The sequence below is a fragment of the Pseudopipra pipra genome, chromosome W (genome assembly GCF_036250125.1).
Source record: "Pseudopipra pipra isolate bDixPip1 chromosome W, bDixPip1.hap1, whole genome shotgun sequence".
In the NCBI taxonomy this organism is placed as follows: Eukaryota; Metazoa; Chordata; class Aves; order Passeriformes; family Pipridae; genus Pseudopipra; species Pseudopipra pipra.
In genome coordinates this window covers 7,527,415-7,548,128 of record NC_087580.1, presented here as the reverse complement: position 1 = coordinate 7,548,128, position 20,714 = coordinate 7,527,415, and the positions used below count along the sequence as shown (strand labels likewise).

At 60.4% G+C, this 20,714-nt stretch overlaps 2 protein-coding genes and 1 long non-coding RNA gene across 3 annotated transcripts; 2 read left to right on the top strand and 1 right to left on the bottom strand.

Annotated features, from left to right (window-relative positions):
- Positions 1 to 1,039: 1,039 nt before the first annotated feature.
- On the top strand, positions 1,040 to 1,806 carry LOC135405896 (uncharacterized). The gene is made up of 3 exons (XR_010426081.1): positions 1,040 to 1,132; positions 1,241 to 1,276; positions 1,516 to 1,806. It is a non-coding gene; the product is annotated as an uncharacterized LOC135405896 (long non-coding RNA).
- A 3,176-nt stretch (positions 1,807 to 4,982) lies between these two features.
- On the bottom strand, positions 4,983 to 6,637 carry LOC135404826 (zinc finger protein 239-like). The gene is made up of 2 exons (XM_064639557.1): positions 6,621 to 6,637; positions 4,983 to 5,868 (listed from the first exon to the last, which is right to left on the bottom strand). The coding sequence occupies exons 1-2, from the start codon at positions 6,635 to 6,637 to the stop codon at positions 4,983 to 4,985; spliced, it is 903 nt and encodes a 300-aa protein (XP_064495627.1).
- A 3,255-nt stretch (positions 6,638 to 9,892) lies between these two features.
- On the top strand, positions 9,893 to 20,051 carry LOC135404825 (nicotinate-nucleotide pyrophosphorylase [carboxylating]-like). Its single transcript, XM_064639556.1, is given in 10 exon segments — positions 9,893 to 9,960; positions 10,621 to 10,683; positions 17,272 to 17,419; positions 17,421 to 17,568; positions 17,571 to 17,668; positions 17,671 to 17,740; positions 17,743 to 17,783; positions 17,785 to 17,854; positions 19,037 to 19,164; positions 19,500 to 20,051. Coding segments are annotated over 10 exon segments (1,020 nt in total). The 3' UTR covers positions 19,686 to 20,051.
- Positions 20,052 to 20,714: the final 663 nt, after the last annotated feature.

Sequence of the window (20,714 nt, the reverse complement as noted above, 5' to 3'; positions counted from 1 at the left end):
CCCCTTCCCAGGGCCTTTCCTCCAGGCTTTGCCCTCAATGCCTTGCCTTTCCCCCTGCACTGGTGTCCCCAACTTGCCTGGGAGCCGCAATCCCAAAGAGCCCCGCTCAGCCCGGGGGGCAGCCGGGGCTGGAGGGGGTGGGGACACCCGTGTCCCCCCCAGCCCCACAAGGCCAACCCCAAGCAAGCCTTTGCTCTCCTCCTGCAGCCCGTTCAGGCCGGCAGCGTCCAATGTGGGGAGGTAAGTCTGGGAGTTGGGGGCACCCAGTGTGGGAACTGGGGGGCACTTTGGGCCCCCATCCCTTCCTGGCACTGGGGACACCCCAGTGACCAGTGACGTCTCCTTGTCTCTCTACAGGGAACCCTGACCAGCGTGAGTACCAGGGCTTGTGCTGGGCCCAGACCCTCCCCTCTGGTGGCCACCACCCTCCAGGCCATCTCAGTGCTCCCCAGTTGACCCCAGTGTGCCCCGGGGAGGCCCTTCCTCAGGGCCCCCACTCTATTCCCACACACCCCAGTCCACCCCACCACACACACACAGGCCATCATTCCCACACCATTTCTTCCCTTCTTTCTCCTCTAATCCTTTCCCTTTCCTATTGCCCATGACACTCGTGTCCAGAAATCCCCTGCCTTGACATCCCAGTCCCAAAGCCCCTCCCAATCCCTTCCACTTTTCTCCCCTTCCCCATTTCTCCTGCCCCCACCCCTGTCGTGCTTCATTCCCTGGGTCCCCTCCACTGGAATCCCTTCCTCCTCACCCGCATCCCCCACAGGCCCATCCCTTCCACACACCAATGCCCATCCTGTTGGATCCCCAATTCCCCCCACTTCACCCTCTTTGGGTCCCCTCCTCCTCCCCCCACCCTCCCTGCAGGCCCTGAATTCCCCTGGCTCTCCTTGTCTCCATCCCCACCCTGGGCCCTGCAGGAACAGGGATCCCAGGGGAAACTGGGTGCAGTGGGGCTGGGGGAGCAGGAGGGATTTTCCCCCTCAGAACGGGGCCAACCATGGGATGGGGGTGCTGGGGACACCCGTGTCCCTCCCCCAGCCCCACAGGGGCCAATCCTGCTTAAACCTTTGCTCTCCTTCCTCAGCCAATCTCGGGACAAGGAGGAGGTGGATGTGTTGGGGTAAGTTCTGGAGTTGGGATGTCCCCAGTGTGGGAAATGTAGTCCCCCCATCCCTCCTGGGCCTGGGGACACCCCAGTGACCAGTGACACCTCACACTCTCTCTCCAGGGAGGCATGGATGTCCACTGAGTGAAGAGGTCTGAGGTGGGTACCCCGATTTCTGCTGGGCCCAGACCCTATCCTCTCATGGCCACGACTCTCCCTGGCATCCCAGTGTGTCCCAGTCCAGCCTAGTGTGTCCCATTCCACCCCAGTATGCCCCACTATATCCCAGTGTGTCCCAGTACAGCCCTGTCTGCCCCAGTCCACCCCAGTGTGTCTCAGTACATCCCAGTGTGTCCCAGTACACCTCAGTGTGTCTCTAACCCTGCCTTTGTCCCCAGCCCCCCGTGGCTGACCAGGTGGAGCTGATGCGCCAGTGACGCTCGGCTGCCTCTCTGCATGTCCAGGTGAGAAATATGGGAGGCTCCTCAGCCCCCCAAAGGAGCCTGGCAGGGCCCTGGGGGGTCCCTGAGCCCTCTGCAGTGGGCAGAGCTTGGGGACAGCAGAGGGACACGCAGGGGGCTGTCCCTGCTCCGTGTCCCGGGGCAGCTGGACAGAGCTGCCCCCAAGCCTTGCCTTGCACTGGGGGCTCTGCAGACCCCCAGGCTCACCGGGAGGGCAGGGAGGGGCTCGGGGAGGTGTCAGAGCATCCTGGGCTCAGGGGCTCTGGGGGCCACATGGATCTCAGCATCCAATTCCCTTCTCCTGCCCCAGCTCCCTGCAGACAGACGGGTGGGGACAAGGCCCCTGCCATGTCCCTGTGGACACCGGGGGTGACGTTTGGGGCTCTGTCTTTCAGGACTGGAAGTGGTGGTGACACCCGTGTCCTGGCCCCCTCCAGCGGCATGAGGAGATGATCATCCCTGGAGGACCCCCCTGATCCCCTGGGTGCCCTGGCAATTTTCCTGCAAGAATCAATAAACCCCTGTAGCAAAACAAATGCTCTGTGTCTGTCTGTGGGTGTGTGTTCCCACATCCACGGGGGCACCCGGTGGTTTGGGGGCACAGCGGGAAACAGGGTCAGACTGGGACTGTCCAAGCACCGTCCCCAAGGAGCACAGCTTGGTGTCGGGGCAGGGGAGGGTCAGGGACAATCAGCCAAGGCCCCTCAGTCCTTCCCTGGGCTCTGGGAGGGATGGAAAGGGGATCAAAGGAGCCAGCGGGTGTCAAATGCCCCCAGATCTCAAGGGCCAGGCTTGGGGCTGAAGGGATGGAGAGCAGCCCTGCATCCAAGGCCATGGGGATAGTGGGGGATGAAAAGCAGGATGGGAGCCAGCAATGGGAGCTCACAGCCCACAACCCCCCGTGTCCTGGGCTCATCCCACAGCGTGGGCAGCAGGGGAGGGGGGTTCTGCCCCTCTGCTCCACTCAGCTGAGACCCCTCCTGCAGTGCTGCCTCCAGCTCTGGGCTCCTCTGGCTGTCTGCAACGCACCCGCCCGCAATGGCAATGGCTTGGGGGGATTCCCCTGCCAGCCCTGGCATCTCCTGCAGCTCCATGGGCTCCTCAGCACAGCAAAGACACGCACCTCTTGGGGCACTTCCAGAGGAGGCCACCAAGGGGATCCCAGGGCTGCAGCCCCTCTAATGGAGACAGGCTGAGAGAGTGGGGGCTCTTCAGCCTGCAGAAGAAAAGCCTGTGGGGAGACCTCCTTGGGGCCTTCCAGTACTTCAAGGCAGCTTTTTAGAGACATGTGGGCAAAGGGTTCAGTAGGGCCTGTCACAATAGGACAGGCAGTGAGGGAGTTAATCTAAAAAAGGTTAAGTTCAGACTAGAGATAAAGAAGAAATATTTTATAGTGAGAATGCTGAAACACAGGAACACATTTGCAGGGAGGTGGTGGATGCTCCATCCCTGCAAACATTCAAGGCCAGGTTGGATGGGGCTCTGAGCAAGGTGATCTAGGAAAGATGTCTCTGCTCCCCCTCCAGGGGATCCCCCGCCCTGTGCTCTTGGCTACCCCAGTGATGGGCAGCTCTCAAAGGATGCAAGTGCCCAGAGAGCAGAGGGAACACACAGGACCTCTGTTAGCAGGGACATCTTCAGGTGAGATGGGAATAGTTTGGATCAACACGCTCAGGCTCCACTGTTTTGCCTCTCTGTGGTTGCACAGAACTGTCAGAAGAGACCGATAACCACGAGGTGCCCCAGTGTCACAGGGTGCCTTTGGGTCCCTGAGGCCCTGCATTGTCACAGGCTCCTCCTTGCCATCCAGAGGCCAGGAAGTGTCAGAGGTGCCCCAGGGCACCAGGAGGTCCCGCAGGGTCAAGGGGCAGCCTTGATTCCATGTGTCCCTAGAGTGTCCCAATGTCCCCATGGCTCCAGGAGGCCCCGCTGTGCCACAGAGGAGCAGCATTGGGCCGATATCAAAGGACCCAAAAGCGATGTCACTGTGAACTCTTGAGGGCTGGAAGGAGCCAGGGAGACCCAAAGGCCAAAAAGAGCCAGGCAGAGCCAAAGGCCGAGCCGTGCCCCGGAGCCAGGCAGAGCTGAGAAACCTAAGGAGCCGGGAAGGCCTGGCAACACCATCACACCCCAGCCCCCCATTTCAGGATCAAGAAATAGGTTTGTCCAAAAGCAGGTGGGGTGGTGGGAAGGGGCAGAGGCAGCAGAGCCCAGCGCAAAGCGAGCGGCTCCAGGCACGGCTTCTCCCGCCCGCCGGGAGAGCGCAGGGGCAGGAGCCCTTTGCCGGGTCTGGCTCCCGGCGCTGCCGGCACTCGGCGGCTTTGGGGTTTGGCTTTGGGGTCTGACGGGAGGAATTATTGCTGTGGTGGTGGGTGGCAGAGGGGCTGAAGGACTGGGCACGAGAGGGATGCCTGTCCCCTCAAGGGACAAGTGCACAGACAGGGATCAGGTGTTCCCGCTGGGCTCAGACACCAGGTCTGTCCAGCAGCACCCAGGGAAGGGAGGGAGGATCATCGTGCTCCGTTCCATCACTGTCACCAGGTCCAGTCACAGGGCACAGACAGCAGGTGGAGTGGGTTGGCCCTGCCTGGACACCAGGGACCCCCTAAAGCCACTCTCTCACTCCCCTCTGCAACTGGACAGAGGAGAGAAAAAAGCAGCCAAGGATTCATTCATGAGCCAAGAGCTGGCAGAGGTCACTTCCTGATCACCTTCCCAGGTAAAACAGACTCCAAGGGGGGATATGAACTGATGCCGAAAAACCTTGGAATAACAGAACTGCTCAGAGACTTTGCATCTTTAAGCAGCAAGGTATTTGTTTCTTCAACGTTGGGAGCAAGGCAGCTCATGCTGGACAAACTGATCTGATGTAACTCGTCCAGACCAATGCCTGTGGGGAGATCTCTTTCCCTAAACCTCGAGGAGTGACCTTGGAGGGCATCCCCAGCCAAGGGAGGAATCTCCACACACTCCCCAGGGAGGGTTTTGTCAGGAAGAACCTTACGGCATGAGGGGGGACAGGACTTTTTATAGGATAAAGTGATTGAGTGCCAGGCCCGCCTTTCCAAGCCAGCTCTCAGCTTATCTGTCAACTCAGACTTCAACCAGCAGGGTGTGTGTTCAACGCTGGACCAACCAGGATGGTTTGAGCAGAGTTAACACCGAGACAACAGCCTGGCTCCAGCAGTTGATCTTGTGTGACAGCTTGCTTATGAGCTTGATTGGACCTTGGGTCTGGCCAGGCTGGGACTATCCTGCCAGTCCACCAGCCAGGGGTCTTCCCAACGTGGGTCACTGGGAATGTGGGTCACCAAGCCTGTTCCCAACGTGGGTCCTCCGACAGGTGATGGAGTTGGAGCAGCAGATGAAGCTCTTCCCACAGTCGGGCACTCGCAGGGCTTCCCTTACTGGTGGCTCTGTTGGTGTGTGGTCAAGGCAGAGCTGTGGGTGAAGCTCTTCCCACACTCCTCACACTTGTAGGGCCCCTCCCTGTTGTGGCTGTGCCAGTGCTTCACGAGGGTGAAGTTGCGTTTGAAGCCCTTCCCGCAGTCAGTGCAGCGGAAGGGCCTCTCATCCGTGTGTGTCTGCTGGTGCTTGAGGAGGTCCGAGCTGCTCCGAGACCTCTTCCCACACTCAAGACATTGGTAGGGCCATTTCTCCGTGTGGGCCTTCTGGTGCTGGGTCAGATGGGAGCTGACACTGAAGCTCTTCCCACATTCCCCACATTTGTAGGGCTTCTCCCCCGTGTGCATGCGCTGGTGGGTGACGAGTTGAGAATTGTATGTGAAGCTTTTCTTGCATTCCCCACATTTGTAAGGCTGGGGCCCCCGTTCCCCAGTGTGGATCTGCTGGTGGCGGATCAGGCGGGAGCTGACGCTGAAGCCCTTCCCGCATTCCAAGCACTTGTAGGGCCGTTCCCCCGTGTGCACCCGGCGGTGGGTGAAGAGGTGGGAGCCATAGATGAAGGTCTTCCCACATTCCGCACACTCGTAGGGCCGTTCCCCCGTGTGGACACGCTGGTGGGCAAGGAGGTTGGAGCTGCTGCAGAAGCTCTTCCCACAGCTGGGGCACTTGTAGGGCTTCCCCAGGGCAGTGATGCGCTCCTGCACCACCAGCTCGGAGTTCTGGCTCAAGCTCTTCCCAGATTCCAAGCACTTGTTGGGCTTCTCGCTGGTGTGAAGCTGCTGCTGCACCACCAGGTCGGAGCTCCAGCTCAAGCTCTGGCCGCCTTCCTGGCACAGGCTGGTTTTTTCCTCCTCAGAGCACCCTGGGCTGGCTTTGGAGCCCCTCCTGCGGGGGGATCTCCGGCCCTTTTCCTGCCTGCTGCCTTCCTGTGCCGTGGAGCCCTTCAAAACGGCCTCTCCCACCAGGGTCTGCCGGGGGGATTTGTCCTCCGTGCCCTCCGTCCTCAGCTCGGGGCCTGGGGCAGGAAGGAAGGACAGGGAGGGGATTTGCCTCCGGCCCAGAGGGAAGGAGAAGGAAGACGGAGAGGAAGGAGGGTAGAGAAGGAAAAAGGAGAGGAAGGAAGATGAAGGGAAAGAACAAGAAGAAAAAGCAACAAGGAGAGGAAGGAAGAAGGAAGGAAGCAAGAAGGCGGCCCAGAACTGGACACAGCACTCGAGGTGTGGCCTCACCAGTGCCAAGTACAGGGGAAGAACCACTGCCCTGGTCCTGCCGGCCACGCTGGTCCTGAGAGAAGGAAGGAGCAAGGAGACAAGGAATGACAGAAAGGAAGGAGAAGACGGAACTGAAAGAAAAAGGAGAGAAAGGAAGGAGAAGGAAGAAGGAGAGAAAGGAAAAAACATAAGGAGGAAGGAGAGGGAGGAACAAGAAGGATGAAGGAAGGAAAAGGAACAAGGAGTGGAAGGAAGAAGCTCAGGGAGGGGATTTGCCTCCGGCCCAGAGGGAAGGTCAAGGACATCCCCCCAAATCCGGCCCCGGCAGGACAGTGGCAGCAGCGGGGTTGTCCTGCAGCCGGGGGCGATGCTGGGCTGGGAGATACAGGACAAGACAGGGCAAAGGGGCACTGACTTCCTCCTCACCTGCTTGGAGGGCCCATGGCATCTTCCTCTTCCTCGCAGCTTCCTTCATCTGGCCAAGCTTTGGGAAGAAGTCCTGCTGTGGGGGGAAAAACAAGGGCTGAGCACGTTGGGTTGGGGGCTCCTCCCGCCCAAGTCCATCTCTAGAAGTCACCAAGCACCTCGTGTCCATAAAAAACTCCTAAACACCAAGTCTCAGCCAACCCCCCCCCCCCGAAACTCCAAGGTTCAGACCAAAATAACCCTTCCAGGAGTTCCCCCTCTCAGGTCTCTCCACTTTGGGGTTCTGGGGGCCCCCCGTTTGGGCTGCTGGGGGTCCCACGTGTATTGGGAGTCCCCCCTCTCCAAGGTCCCGCCCTCTCTGGGCTGCGGGGGGTCCCAGGAATACTGGGGGTCTTCCCACTTTGGTATTCTGGGGGACCCCCTTCTCTGGGTTGCTGGAGGTCCTGCAGTTCCCTCCTCTCCAAGGTCCCCCTGCTTAGGGATGAGGGGGGTTTTGGAGGCCCCAGGGGTACCTTCTCCCCTGACTCCTTGCTTTGGGGTGCTGGGGCTCTCAGGGGTCCCACCTCTATGGAGTCTCCCCCTCTCCAGGCTGCTGTGGGTCCCAGAAATCCCAGGGGTCCCCCTTCTCTGGGCTCCCCTCTCTCTGGGGTCCCCCTGGCTGGGCTGACGGGGGTCTCAGCACTCCCCTTTCTCCAGGCTCCCCACTTCAGTGTCCCAGGGCTCCCAAGGGTACCCCCTCTCCAGGCCCCCATTTCAGGGTTCCTGCACTCCCAACCCTCCCCTCTCTGCAGGTTCCCCCCCTCTCTCCAGGCTGACAGGGGTCCTGCGGTGCCGGGATCGCCCCTCTCCGCTCTCCCCACTCCGGGGGTCTCAGCAGCCCCCACCGCCTCTTCCTCCTCCTCTTCCTGCTCCTCTGGGCCTGGGGCCCCCCTGCCTGCCCAGTCCCAGTTTTCCAGACCCCACACCCCTCTTTCTTTGACTCCAGGACCCTCCTGCTCCCACTTTCCTCACCATCCCACCTCTCCCTGATGCCGAATTTGTGCCCCAAAAGGCACAAAGGAACTGCTCAGAGACAAGGTTTAGTCTTTAAGCAGCGAGGTAATTATTTTATGCAACACTGGGGAACTCCCTGCTCGCGCTGGACAAAGAGTTTCAAAGCACTCAGTGAAAAGCCAGACTATTTATACAATTTGTGCGAGAGATTACATCATCATTTTATGCATGTTCATATTATTGCAACATCTAGTTATAATATTCATAGCAGGAGGAGTTAAGGTGGAGGCAGGAGCGCGGTCATCATTTTGGGGAGAATTTCGGGGGTACATCCTGTTACTTCAGCTTCAGGGGTCGTCGCTTTACTCCTCTTTCTTGGGTAAACTTTTGAACTTTCCTTAATTTGGCTGACTCCAACATGTATTTGGCAGGAGTTTCTGATATTTGGCAGGAGATTCTGGACTCTGGCCCTTCTCTTTCCCCTTATCTCCCTGTGTTCCTTCCATACGTCTATTTATGTGTGTGCTAGCATCTCTGAAGCTCTTACTTTCTGTTCTTTTGTGTCAGTGTGTCAGATTTATGTATGTGTTATCTTCCACTAGTCCTTGAAACTTAGTTCTTTGTTTCTTGGCTCAGAGCATGCATTCTAAGTTAACTCTTCAGGCCTTGCTTTGTTTCATCCCAGTCCCTCGATCCCCCTGTTTCCTTCACCCTGGAGAGCCCTGGCCCCCCATTCCTGGCTATCCCACCTCATCTCATCCTCAGACCCTCTTTTCCTTGACCCTGGGACCCCCTGGAGCCCCTTCCCAGTTCTCACAGCTCTCCCCGTTTCTCCCTTTCCTTGACCCTGGGACCACTCTGACCCCCAAATCTCCCTGTCTCCTCAGTTCCCCACTCCTGGCATATCCTGTAGAGTGGTCCTGGAGTGTCCCAGGGACCCCCTGAACACCTCATTCCTGGACAACAGATCCCCCCTGCACCCCCTTATCCAGAACACCACCCCCTGCACCCCCTTTCCCGGCCATCCCACCTCTCCCAGACTCCCTTTTCCTTTACCCTGGCACTCCCTGGACCTCCATTCCTGCCCATCAGGATCCCCCTGCACCTCCTCTCCACCACTGGGACTTTCACCCCCTTCCTCAGCTCCAGGACCCCCCTGCACCCCCTTTCCCAGCCATCCCACCTCTCCAAGTCCCCACACCCTCCCTTTTCCCTCACCCTGCCACCCCCTCCACCCCCACTCCTGCCTTTCCCACTCCCCAACCCCTCCTTTCCTCAACACCCGGCACCCCCTGAACTGCCCTTCCTGCACATCCCGGCTCTCCCCACCCACTGAACCCCCTTTCCCTCACACTGGAGGCCCCTGCACCCTCCTTTCCTGGACACAAGGACCCGAGAGACCCCCTGGGCCTCCTCTCCCAATCCCTACATCCCCCCTTTTGCCTTCCCTCTGGGACACCCCAAACCCCCATTCCTGGCCACAGGAACCCCCTGGCACCCCCTTATTCTGCACTAAGACCCCCCTGCAACCCCCTTTCCCGCCCAGCCCGCCTCTCCCAGCCCCCAGGCCCTGCTTTCCCTTCACGCTGCTACCCCCTGCACCCCCAGGCCTGCCTTTTCCACAACCCACAGGACCCTTTTCTTTGGAACACGGGGGGACCCCCTGAACCCCGGTTTCTGCCCATTCTCCCGACCCCCAGGACCTCCCTTTCCCCCACACCGCCGACCCCTGGCCAGGGGATCTCCCTGGACCCCCCATCCCACCTCTCCAGAGCCCCGCACTCCCCTTTCCTCGGCCCTGGCATCCCCCAAAACCCCCTTCCCCAGCACTCTGCCCCCCGACAGCCCCAACACTCACCCCAAAAACACTCCCAGCCTTCCCCCTCTCCCATCTCCCCACTTTGGGGGGCGGGAATTGGGGAACTCCCGCCACTGTTGGGGACAATCAAAGAGTTCCCGACGCGTGGCCGGGGCCTTTGTTCGGCCTGCCGGGAATTCCCAACAAACATCCCGGCCCCCATCAGCCGCTGGGGCCCGGGGGTCCCTCCTCTCCAGGGATCGAGCTGTGGGGACACGAAGGGACCCCCACGGGAACCCCTTTGCCGCTCTCCCACCTCCCCTTCTTCCCCTCTCCCACCCTTTGCCCGTCGCCCCCCGCTGCTTTGGCAGTGACCCACCCCCTCTCTCGCTCACTTTGGGGCTCCCAGCCCCTCTTCTCCTTCCCCTCTGCCCCTTTGCCATCGGGGCCCCCAACTCACCTCGAGCTCCCGGCTCGGGGGATGGAGCGGGGGGAGGAGGAGCGGGCAGAGGCAAAGGAGGAGGAAGAGGAGGAGCATCGCCCCCCTGAGTGGGCGGGGAGGGGGAGGTCGGTGCGATGGGTTGGGGGTGTGCGGGGGGTTTTGGGGGAGATGTTTGGGGCTGAGCCGCAAATGGCCCTCGGGGGGACCTCGGGGGGTCCCCGGGAGGTGGTTTGGTTTTGTTGGGGGGATCCCGGGGTGGGTTCCCGGCAGAGACGGGAGGTGGGCGGGGGGATGCGGGGACCCCCCCGCGGTGGGGGTCGGTGTTGCGGGGTCAGGCCCCGCCGCCCCCATTGTCAGCCCGGTGCCGGCGGGGGGGGACGCGACGAGCCCCTTTTTTAGGGCCCCCGGAGTGGGGAGAGCAGAGAGGGGCGACAGCGGAGTTGGGGGACCCCCGGCAGCCTGGGGGGCGGGAGGGGAAGCGCGGAGAGGGGGAGCCCAGAGGGGTGGGGGGGCCGGGGACCCCCGGCCCCTGAAAGAGGGGGCTCCGAGAGGGGGGACCCCTGGGATTCCCGGCATCTGCAGCAGCCCGGAAAAGGCAGAACCCCGGAGAGGGGGCCCCCAAAACACGAGGGACCTGCAACAGCCTGAACGGGGGGACCCCCAGAACCCCAAAGTGCAGAGAGCAGAGGGAGTGAACTTCGGGGAGGGTTTTTTAGAGCCTTTTCCACGGGCCTGCCTCCCCTGGCTGTGGTCTCCCTGTTTGTCAGCACTGTCAGGTTTGCCCACCTGAAGCCCCCCTCCATCTCCTCCCCGCTGCTGGAACTGCTGAGGTCAGTTCTGGACTTGCTGGTGCCTCCAGCACTGAACCCCCCCAGGAGGAACTAGGACCTCAAGGGTGCCTGGAGGAAAATGACTGGATGCTTTTCAGAAGCAATGAAGTGCCTTTTTTCTTCTTCATAGCATCCAGGATGTCAGACTGCTTTGTGCCACGTGTCTATTTTGTTCTTGTATTGGTGTATTTTATATTTGCATTCCTTTTTTTTTAACTTGTGTTACTGTTTTCCATAAAGGACTGTCATTAGTCATTCTATTGCTACACCAGTACCTACCATTGCTGTGCACAGACACACTGAGGTGCCACGATCACTGTGAATTTCAAGAAAATCAAGTGCCCTGCACTGACTTGTGTGTCCAAGATGCTTCCTCAGCCCTTCTGTGGAGCTGCAGGGGCAGTGCCTTTGTGCAGAGGAGGAGGGAAGAGATTCCCAGCCCAGCAGCAGGGCCAGGGCCAAGGGCTCCTGCTCTTTCCACAGCTGCTCTTTGCAGCTCCACACTCCCCTTGCCAGCCCTGCTGTGGGTGCAAGGCCTGAGTGCTCCGGCAGCTTGGTCACAGTCCTGCTGCGTGTCCGTGCTGGGATCACAGGCAGGGACAGGCCCTGGCACTGCTGGCACAGTTTGGGGGCACAGCGGGAAACAGGGTCAGACTGGGGCTGTCCAAGCACCGTCCCCAAGGAGCACAGCTTGGTGTCGGGGCAGGGTTAGGGTTAGGGTCAGGGACAATCAGCCAAGGCCCCTCAGTCCTTCCCTGTGCTCTGGGAGGGATGGGAAAGGGGATCAAAGGAGCCAGCGGGTGTCAAATGCCCCCAGATCTCAAGGGCCAGGCTCGGGGCTGAAGGGATGGAGAGCAGCCCTGCATCCAAGGCCATGGGATAGTGGGGGATGAAAAGCAGGATGGGAGCCAGCTATGGGAGCTCACAGCCCACAACCCCCCCGTGTCCTGGGCTCATCCCACAGCGTGGGCAGCAGGGGAGGGGGGTTCTGCCCCCTCTGCTCCGCTCAGCTGAGACCCCTCCTGCAGTGCTGCCTCCAGCTCTGGGGCTGTCTCAGGGTGTGGTTTTCTCTTGAGGAGGAAAAGGCAGGACTGAGTCAGGTCAGACTCTATTGGCAAAATGTGTCTCTCTTTTTAGGAAGACCTCTCTGCATCCTCCTCCCCTGAGCTCTGGGTTTTGCTGGCTGATGGGGGCTTTGAGAGCAGGGATTCTGTGACGGGGTCCTGAGGAATCCTTCTTGCTGTGAGAGGCAACTCGGAACACGGGGTGATCCGAGATTAAATGTGACACATCAAAGCCTGTGACACATCAAAGCATCTCCAGCCCTGCTGTTCACAGTTTGCCCAACTGCAGAGCAGAGCTGAGGGGATTTGCTGTAGTTTTTTACAGTTTCACTTGGCACATTTAGGATTGAATTTGGATGGCTGAAATCCCTGACATTTCTAATGTTCTCCAAGTGAAATCTCGTGGGTCCTGGGAGGCAAAGGGATGGTCTCTCAGTGCAGAGAGAAGAACTACGCTGGCCATCACTCCTGTTCTCAGCCGCCCCTCGCTGGCAGCTTGGAGCTGAGGGAGGATCACGCTAAGGAGCTCCTTTAAAAAGAGACAGGGCCTTTCTGGGAGCAGAGGAATCTGGGCTCAAAGGGCAGATTGACAGACTGCTTGTCTTTTCTCAGGGTGCCTGATTAGGATCTCCTCTTTCTTCTCCCAGACTGCTACACAGAGGGATCATTGCAGCTGTCCAGAGCATTTCTATGGCTCTACCATCGAGGTGTCCTCTCCATGGGGATCCCAGGCAGCACAGAGATACTATGGCAGAGCTGTGCCCTTCTGGAGGACACCCTGCAGGACACCCGGGGAAGCAGCTGAATGTCCTGAAGTTGCCTGGAGGGCACTTGGGCATTTTGCTCCCACAGACACATCCCCACAGCAGCACCCAAAGGGTTTGTGTCTGGACAGGAACCTACCACCCCAAAGCCCCTGCACTGCCTGAGAAAAGCCAATGGTGAGAAGAAGAACAGCCCAGACAACAGGGGATGGCAGGGAAATGCCACAATGCGGCTGCCAAGGGAGGAGGGACACACAGAGAGAGATGGCAATGGGGGCCTTGTCCTTGCCTGGGCTCTGGCTGCTGCAGGGCAATGCACAGCCCAGGGGCCATGGCCTGAGGGCACAGGCTCTGCTTAGGCTGGGAAAGGAGCCCAGGCAGGAGCTGCTCAGGGAAGGGGTCTGTGCCACAGGGACAGCAGGGAGGGCCCACATCCCCCTGCCCAGCACTTCTGGCAGCAGCTCCCTCTTCCTGCCTGCCTGTCTCTGGGTGAGGAGCTGTTCCTGCCAGCAGCCCCTCCCTGTGCCCAGCTCAGCTCCCTGCCAGTGCTGCCAGAGCCATCCCCAGCCCAGTGCCCAGGGGCAGCTCTGCCTGGGCAGGGGCTGCAGAGCAGATCCCAGACCCCTGCGGTGGCTGGGAAGGGGGGGTGTTCTGGGGGGATGTGCTTCCTGAGAAGGGCCCCTGGAAATGGCAGGAGGTGGAGCTGAAGCTGTGAGGAGCCCTGAGCCTGCAGCTGAAGGGCCCTGCCCAGCCCTGCCCTGCCCTGAGGGGTCACTCCTTCCACCCACCCCTTCTCCCCCAGCCCCGTGGCAGCTCCTTGGCCGGGCTGAGAGCTGACCCTGGCAGGCAGCAGAGTCCCTGCCCCAGCACACAGAGCCCTGGGGGCAGGACCCTGCTCTGCACCACAGCCCTGGGCACCCCTGGCTGCACCCCCACCTTCCCACCCCACAGCCAGCCCTGCCACAGGGAACCTTATTGCCCTGGGCCTCTGAGGGGGCAGCAGCAAGTCCTGCTCTGCAGCAGCTTCTCCTGCTGCACCCCAGCAAATCCAGCAGAGCCATCCTGGCAGCTCCTGGCACTGCTGCCATTTGGCAGCTGGGAGAGGCACTTGCAGGAACTCACCTGCACTGCTCTGCAGCCAGAGCCTGACTGTGGCAAAGGGCTGGCAAGGTTCCTCCCCTGAGCAGCTCTGCCCTGTCCTCCCACCCCAGAATCCCTTGAACCTCCTGCTCATTTCTCCTCTCTGCCCTTGCTGCCTGCAGCTCCTGCCCTGCTCTGCCATATGGCCACTTCCCCTGCACTGCAGCAACTGAGAGAGTCCTGCTGAAAGATCCTAGAAGCTGATAGTAACATTTCCTGGGAAATCCCTTAGTGCAGCATTGGGATGTGCTTCTGTGCACAGAGCTCCCTGTGTCAATCCCTCAGGCCATGGGGCATCTCAGACAGGGCAGAGCAGGTGACACCCCGCAGGGCTGAGGTGACTCCAGCCCTTGGGAGCAGCAGGAGCCAGGGAGACCCTGCCCCTGCTGCAATGAACTGTCTGTGTGTGCAAGGGAAGGACTTGTGCCTTTAACCCCCCCGGCATGTGGGCAGGGCATGAGCCCAGCTCAGGTGTGGACACCTCACAGAGCCCTGATACACACACACACTGCTGCTCTTCCTCACCCCCCTCCCCAGTCCCAATGGGAGTTCTCTCATCTGCCTTGGAAGCAACCACTGCAAAGGCCTCTCTGCTGGATCCCCTTCCTTGGCTCTCTGGCTGGTGCCTGCCGATGCACAGCCTTTGGGGAGGCACACGTGGGGAGCTTCTCACCTGTGCACTCAGAAGAGTTCTGCGGGCACAAGTGACATTGGCCTTCAGAAAAATACTTGTCTTCCCTTTCCTCAAGACCCCACTGAACACGCTCATCTACAGCCCGTGGAACAGAGAATTCATGACTCTGAGAAAAACACTCAGAAAAGCTGAGCTGGAGTTGTGATCCTGTGGGAAGAAATCTCTTCTGATTGTCTTCTAATCAGGCCCAGAGGACCTGCACTCTTTGCCAGGCATTGCCCTGGAAGTGTGCCATGTGGGGAGGGACTGGTCAGCTCCACCTCAGTCCTCGGGAAGGTGACAGGACAAGCCCTCCCACAGTCATCCCCGGGCACTTGAAGGCAAAGAAAAACACAGCACAAAGTGTTTGGGAGGGCAAAGGAGGAAACGGGGTACACTTGGACTTTGGGAAGGCCTTGGCCATGGTCTCCCATCATCTCACAGCCAGACTGAAGCAGTGGATGATGAGGGGATGGAAGTTTGGCTGGATGACCAGGCCCAGAAGTCACCAGTGGTCTGGAGCTGTCCTGGCAGCCAGTCACTGTTGTCATTCCTCTGTGCCCAGCACTGGGACACTACTGTGATGCACATGAACAATTGTCTATGTCCATTGACCACAGACCTTCTCTTCTGGACGGGAGGAAAACCACTCAGGTTCCCAGTGACCTTTGAAGTCAACGAGAAAGTTTGCTCAGGTGACCTGTGAGTTTCTTGTCCCACTGCAGACATTGCTGCTCAGATCCAGGGCTGCCTGGCAGCTCCCCCCAAACAGCCCTGAGCATTTCCTTTGCTTCATATTGTCTTTTTCCTTTTTCTCTGCTCACAACTTGCTGCCATTGACCATCCCTGTATCTCCCCCTGCAAACAGCCCGTTTCTGTTTGCCCTTCCCTCCTGGCCCCACTTGGCATCACAGGAACATGCACCCTGGGGAGCAAGATCATCCAACAAGCGCTTCATTAATAGTCTGTAGCACCCTGCAGTGCCTCGGGCTGTTCCCTTGCCAGAGGCACCCCAGGCCACACACATTGACAGCATGTGGATTATTCCTGGCAATCCCAGTCTTTGGGCACTGCACTCCATGCACATCCCCCGTTCATTAGAGGCTCCACGGGAGGGCAGCTCTGCCAGAAAGAAGGACACATTGACAGAAGGCCTTGGGGTCAGAGGGATGGCTTGGTGTGGCTGTAGAAACCCAATACTCACAGGACAAACACCCAAAGCACAGAAGCTGCTGGACAGTAGCTGGGAATCACTTGGGAAGAGAGATGGGTGCCTCAGCCCTGCTGGAACGTGACCAAGTGAATCAGCTGCCTCAGGGAGTCCTTGAGCTCCTGGTTCCTCAGGCTGGAGATGAGGCCCCTCAAGCACCCCTGTCCCTGGGGCACCACCCCCGTCCCTGGGGCACCACCCCAGTGCCCTTCAAGAACCCTGAGCCCCCAAGTCCTCCAAGCACCTCTCCTGATCATGGGGTGCCCCCCAAATTCCCCCCAGTCATTCCCCCCACCCCCAGCATCGCTTATTTATTGCCAATAAAGAGAATTTTCCCTCCCCCACCCCAAACCTTTGGGTGGGGGGTGGGGACCCCGGGACAGCCAATCACAGCAAAGGGGGAGGGTCTTTGGGCGGGGCTGGGCACGCCCCCACAGGTAAGAACTCCCCTGACCCCCCTCCAGTTCCGCTCAGTTGCCCCCTAAGTCGTGACAGGTCAGTGAGGTGCCCATCCCCCACTTGGGCGCGGGGGGAGGGGGGGGGGGGGATGTGGCCAATCAGGGCCAGACTTTGGACCCCCCTGAGCTGGGGAGGAGGGGCAGGTGGGAGACCCACATCTGGGGGGGTTGGGGGGTGCGAGATTTGGGGGTGTTTCTGGGGGGGTTTGGACCCATATGTGGAGGGGGTGGATTTGGGGGTGGGAAGGTCATTTTTGGGGGGAAACTCACATTTAAAGGGGGTCCGGGTGGAGTGGGACCCACATTTGGGGGTTTCCTGTGGGGCAAGACCCACATTTGCCCTACCCCCAGGGCCCCAAATGCCCCCCAGGACCCTAATAACCCCCCAAAATCCCCTCCAGGACCCCAATATCCCCCCTCCCAACTTCCCTCAGGATCCCAAAATTCCCCCCTCGGACACAAAAAAACTCCCCAAAATCCCACCAGTAACCCCCAAAGCCCCCACATCCTTCCCTCTACCACTCTAAGGACCACAACCCCCCACCAAATCCCTCTCGGACCCCTGAAGACCCAAATAACCAACCGAAATCCCCCCGCGGACCCCTCAGGACTCCCCCTAAACCCCAATATCTCTCCCCAGGACCACAATAAACCCCCCAGGGCCCCCCAAAAATCCCTGTCAGAACCCCAATAAGCCCTCAAACCACCTCCAAAAGCCCCCAGACTCCTCCTCCCCACCCCCCCGAAGACCACAACTTCCCCCTGCCGGACCCAAATAACCCCCCGAAGTCCCTGCAGGACCCCAAAATCCCCTGCAAGACCCCTTCCAGAACCCCCAACCTCTCTCCCAGATGCCCCCTCAGATCCTCCCCAGAACCTTCTCGACTCCCCCAGGATGCCAAAATCACTCCAAGGACCCAATAACTCCCTAAGATCCCCCCAAGAACCCCTCAGGACCCCAATTACCTCCCAAAATCCCCCCTCCAGATCCCCCCAAAATCTGTCCAAGGACCCCAAAATCTCCTCCAGGAACTCCCTAGCACCCAATAAGCCCCCCCAAATCCCCCTCCCAAACCCCCAATATCCCCCCAAATCCCCCTTCAACGACTCCAGTAACCCTCCAAACCACCCCCCCCCCCGCGATTCCCGAGCCACCTCTCCCCGCCCTGAAGATCCCAAGATTCCTCCCTGGACCCAAATAACTCCCTCCAAATCCCCCGCGAGCACCCCAATAACGCCCTTCTCCCTCTCCCCAGGACCCCCCACCATGACCTGCGAGCCCCCCGCCCCCTCTCTGGGCCCCCCTGCCGCCCCCCCACCGCCTCGTGTCCCTCGCCCGCGCGTGGCTGGACGAGGACCTGCCCTGGCCCGACGCCACCGTGGGGGTCGCGGGGGACGCCCCGACCCGCGCCCACCTCCTCAGCAAGGGCGGGGGGCGGCCCGGGGGGCGTCCTGGCGGGGGCCCCCTTCGCCGAGGCCGTGTTCGGGGTGTCGGGGTGCCGCGTCACCTGGAGGGTCCCCGAGGGGGGGTCGCTGCCCCCCGGGCGGGCGCTGGTGGCCGAGGTGGAGGGTCCGGCCGGGGAGTCCTGACGGGGGAGAGGGTCGCCCTTAATATTTTGGGGCGCTGCAGCGGGGTCGCCTCGATGGCCGCGAGGGCCGTGGGGGTGGCTCGGGGGACAGGGGTGGGGGGGGGGTCGTGGCGGGCACCCGAAAAACCACCCCCGGCTTCCGACTGGCGGAGAAATACGCGCTGGGGTGGGGGGCGCCGACCCCCACCGGGGAGGATTGGGGGGGGGGGCTCCTCCTGCTCAAGGACAATCACCGAGCGCTGGCGGCGGCGGCGGGGGGGCTCGAGAAGGTGGGCACCCCGAATTTTTGGGGGAGTAATGGGTCGGAGGACCCTTGAATTGGGGGGGGTTCGGGGAGGGGGGCCAAAGTCTGGGAAAAGACGAGGGGGCAACTCCGATTTGGGGGAAGAGATGCATAAATTGGGGGTTTCTGGGTAGAGAGACCACGAAATTTGGTGGAGTGTCGATATTTTCGGGAGGGGAGGAGGGGGGACCCCGGTTTGGGGGGCTGGAGCAGGTGGGCACCCCGAAATTTTGTGGGGAGGGCACCCGTATTTGGGGCTTGATATGGGGTAAAAGGTAGGTGGGGGACCCCAGTTTCAGGGGGGAGAAGGAGGGGAAACATCGATTTGGGGGGGTGACCCCTAAATCGGGCATTCTGGGTGGAGGGACCCCCGAATTTGGGTAGGGACACACTGATTGGGAGACAATGGGTGGAGGGCAGACAGAAGGACCCCTGGATTAGGGGGAAATGGGTGGGGGAACCCCAATATTTGGGGGGAGGAGCCCAATTTGGGAAGGAAATGGGGGGGGGCCCTGAATTGATGGGTTCTGGGTGGGAGGAGAGATGACCCCAGTTTTGGTGGTGTTGGGTAGGGGGGACTCCTGAACTGGAGGGGTTGGAGGTGGGGGCCCGATTTTGGGGGGTTATAGCTTGGGTGACCCCAAACTTCGGGGATGGTGGGCGAACACTGATATTGGGGGGGAGGAGACCCCAATATTTGAGAGGGGCACTGAACTGGGGGGGAGATGAGTGGGAGGGACCCCCGGAGAGGGTTCTGTGTGAGGGGCGATGTGGGGGGACCCCTGAATTGGGGAGGGATGGGTGGGGGAACCTCACCCCTCCCAGTTTGGGAGGGAAATGGGGGGGGAGGTCACACCTGAATTGGGAGGTCCTGGGTTGGGAGATCCCAAATTCAGAGGACAATAGGTGGGGGAACCCTAATTTTGGGGGGAATTGGGAGACATCCTCGAATTGGGGGATTTGAGAAGCGAGGACCCCAATTTGGGGGGATCAGTGCGGGGGGGTGGGGAGAGACCCCAGTTGTGGGTCAACGAGTTGGGGGGGATGACCCCATTTGAGGGGCTCTGGGTGGGGGCACCCTCTCTTTTACCTCACCCCCAGCCCATATCGGGGCTTGGTGGGGTCCCTCTGGGATTCCTCCCCCTCATCCTCCTCTCACCCCCCCAGATGGTTTTGGGGGGTGCGCCGGGCCGGGGGATTCACCCGCCGGGTGGGGGTCGAGTGCTCCAACGCAGCCGAGGCGCTGGAGGCCGCGGGGGCGGGGGCCGACATCGTCCTCCTGGACAACCTCTCCCCCCAGGTGAGCCCCCAAAATCCGGGGAGGCAGCCCCAGGTGTGGACTGGACCCCGAAAATAGGGGAACCCCCTGTATAAAATGTGGGGAAGCCCCATAGATACGGGGGGGGTGAACCCCATTTTTAGGGTCAGTGGGTTGGAGAACGCCAGTTTTGGGGATCAGCGGGTGGGTAACTCGTGGGTTTGGTTGGGGGGACCCTAGTTTGAGAGGTTTCTGAGTGGAGGGGACCCCGATTTTGGGGGTCAGCGGGTGGGTAACTTGTAGATTTCTGCCTTGCACACCTCCAGTTTTGGGGGTGAGGGGCTCCTCGCTGACGTGGTGCCCCCCGTGTCCCCCAGGAGCTGCACTTGGCGGCAGCGCAGGTCAAGGCTGCGCACCCCAGGGTGACGGTGGAGGCCAGCGGGGGGGTCGTTTTGGGGACCCTCCCCCAGTTTTTGGGGCCCCACATCGACGTGGTGTCCATGGGGTGTCTGACTCACAGCGCCCCCGCCCTGGACTTCGCGTTGCGGGTGCTGGAACCCTAAAATCCATCCCTGGGCCCCGGAAAGCCACCCTGGGACCCCCTAAATCCCCCCCTGGGAGGGGGACCCCGAAATCCGGCAGTGGGTCTTCCCAGCCACCAGGGGGCGCCAACGGCTGAGGACCCCCCCCCGCCCCAATATCCAGGGGATCCCAAAATCCATCCTGGGGCCTCCCTAAACACATGCTTGGACCCCACATCTTCACCTTGGGGTCTCCCTTACCCAGAGAGGACCCCAATGCCCATCCTGGCGTCCCCAGGGTCCCCCCAAACTCTTCCCCCCTCCAGGGGTGACCCTGGATCTCAATCCTGGAGTCTCCTCACCCCCCTTTTCTCTCTGTACCCCCAAATAAACCCCTCCCACACCTCCCCCCCACGTCTCCCCAACATTTTTTGGGGGCATTGCTCCCCAAACCCCACCAGTGAGTGTGAAAACATCCGCTTTATACCGATCAAAAATAGAGGGGGGGGGGGGAGGGGGGGGAGGGAAGGGTGTCACGACCGCCAACCCATTTGAGTCCCCTACTCAAAATAGTGGAAATTCTGCTAATCAGGGAGTGGGATCCAGCCTTTTGTGGAAATTGGCGCTTGGGGAACAAGTCTGAGTTCAGGACAACAGTTTGAGGGGTCCAGAGCCCAGTTTGAGGGACCCAGATCTCAGTTTGAGGTGCACAGACTCCAGTTTGAGGTGCACAGACCCCAGCCTGGAGAGCCAAGATCCCAGTTTAAGGATCTTAAACCCCAGTTTCAGAGGCCCAGAGCCCAGTTTAAGGGGCTCGGACCCCAGGGGATGGGTTAGGGATGAGCAGGAAATCTGGCCATAAATTACTGCCACCAGCAAGGCACTGTCACCCCTGCACAGGACCCCATCCCATCCCAGGACCCACCCTGTGAGTGTGATCCTTTATCCTGGGATCAGCACCCATCCCATGAGTCTGGTCCCTTATCCCAGGAGCAGCACCCATGCTGTGTGATCCCTTATCCGAGGACCAGCACCCATCCCCTGAGTGTGATCCACTCTGGGACCAGTGCC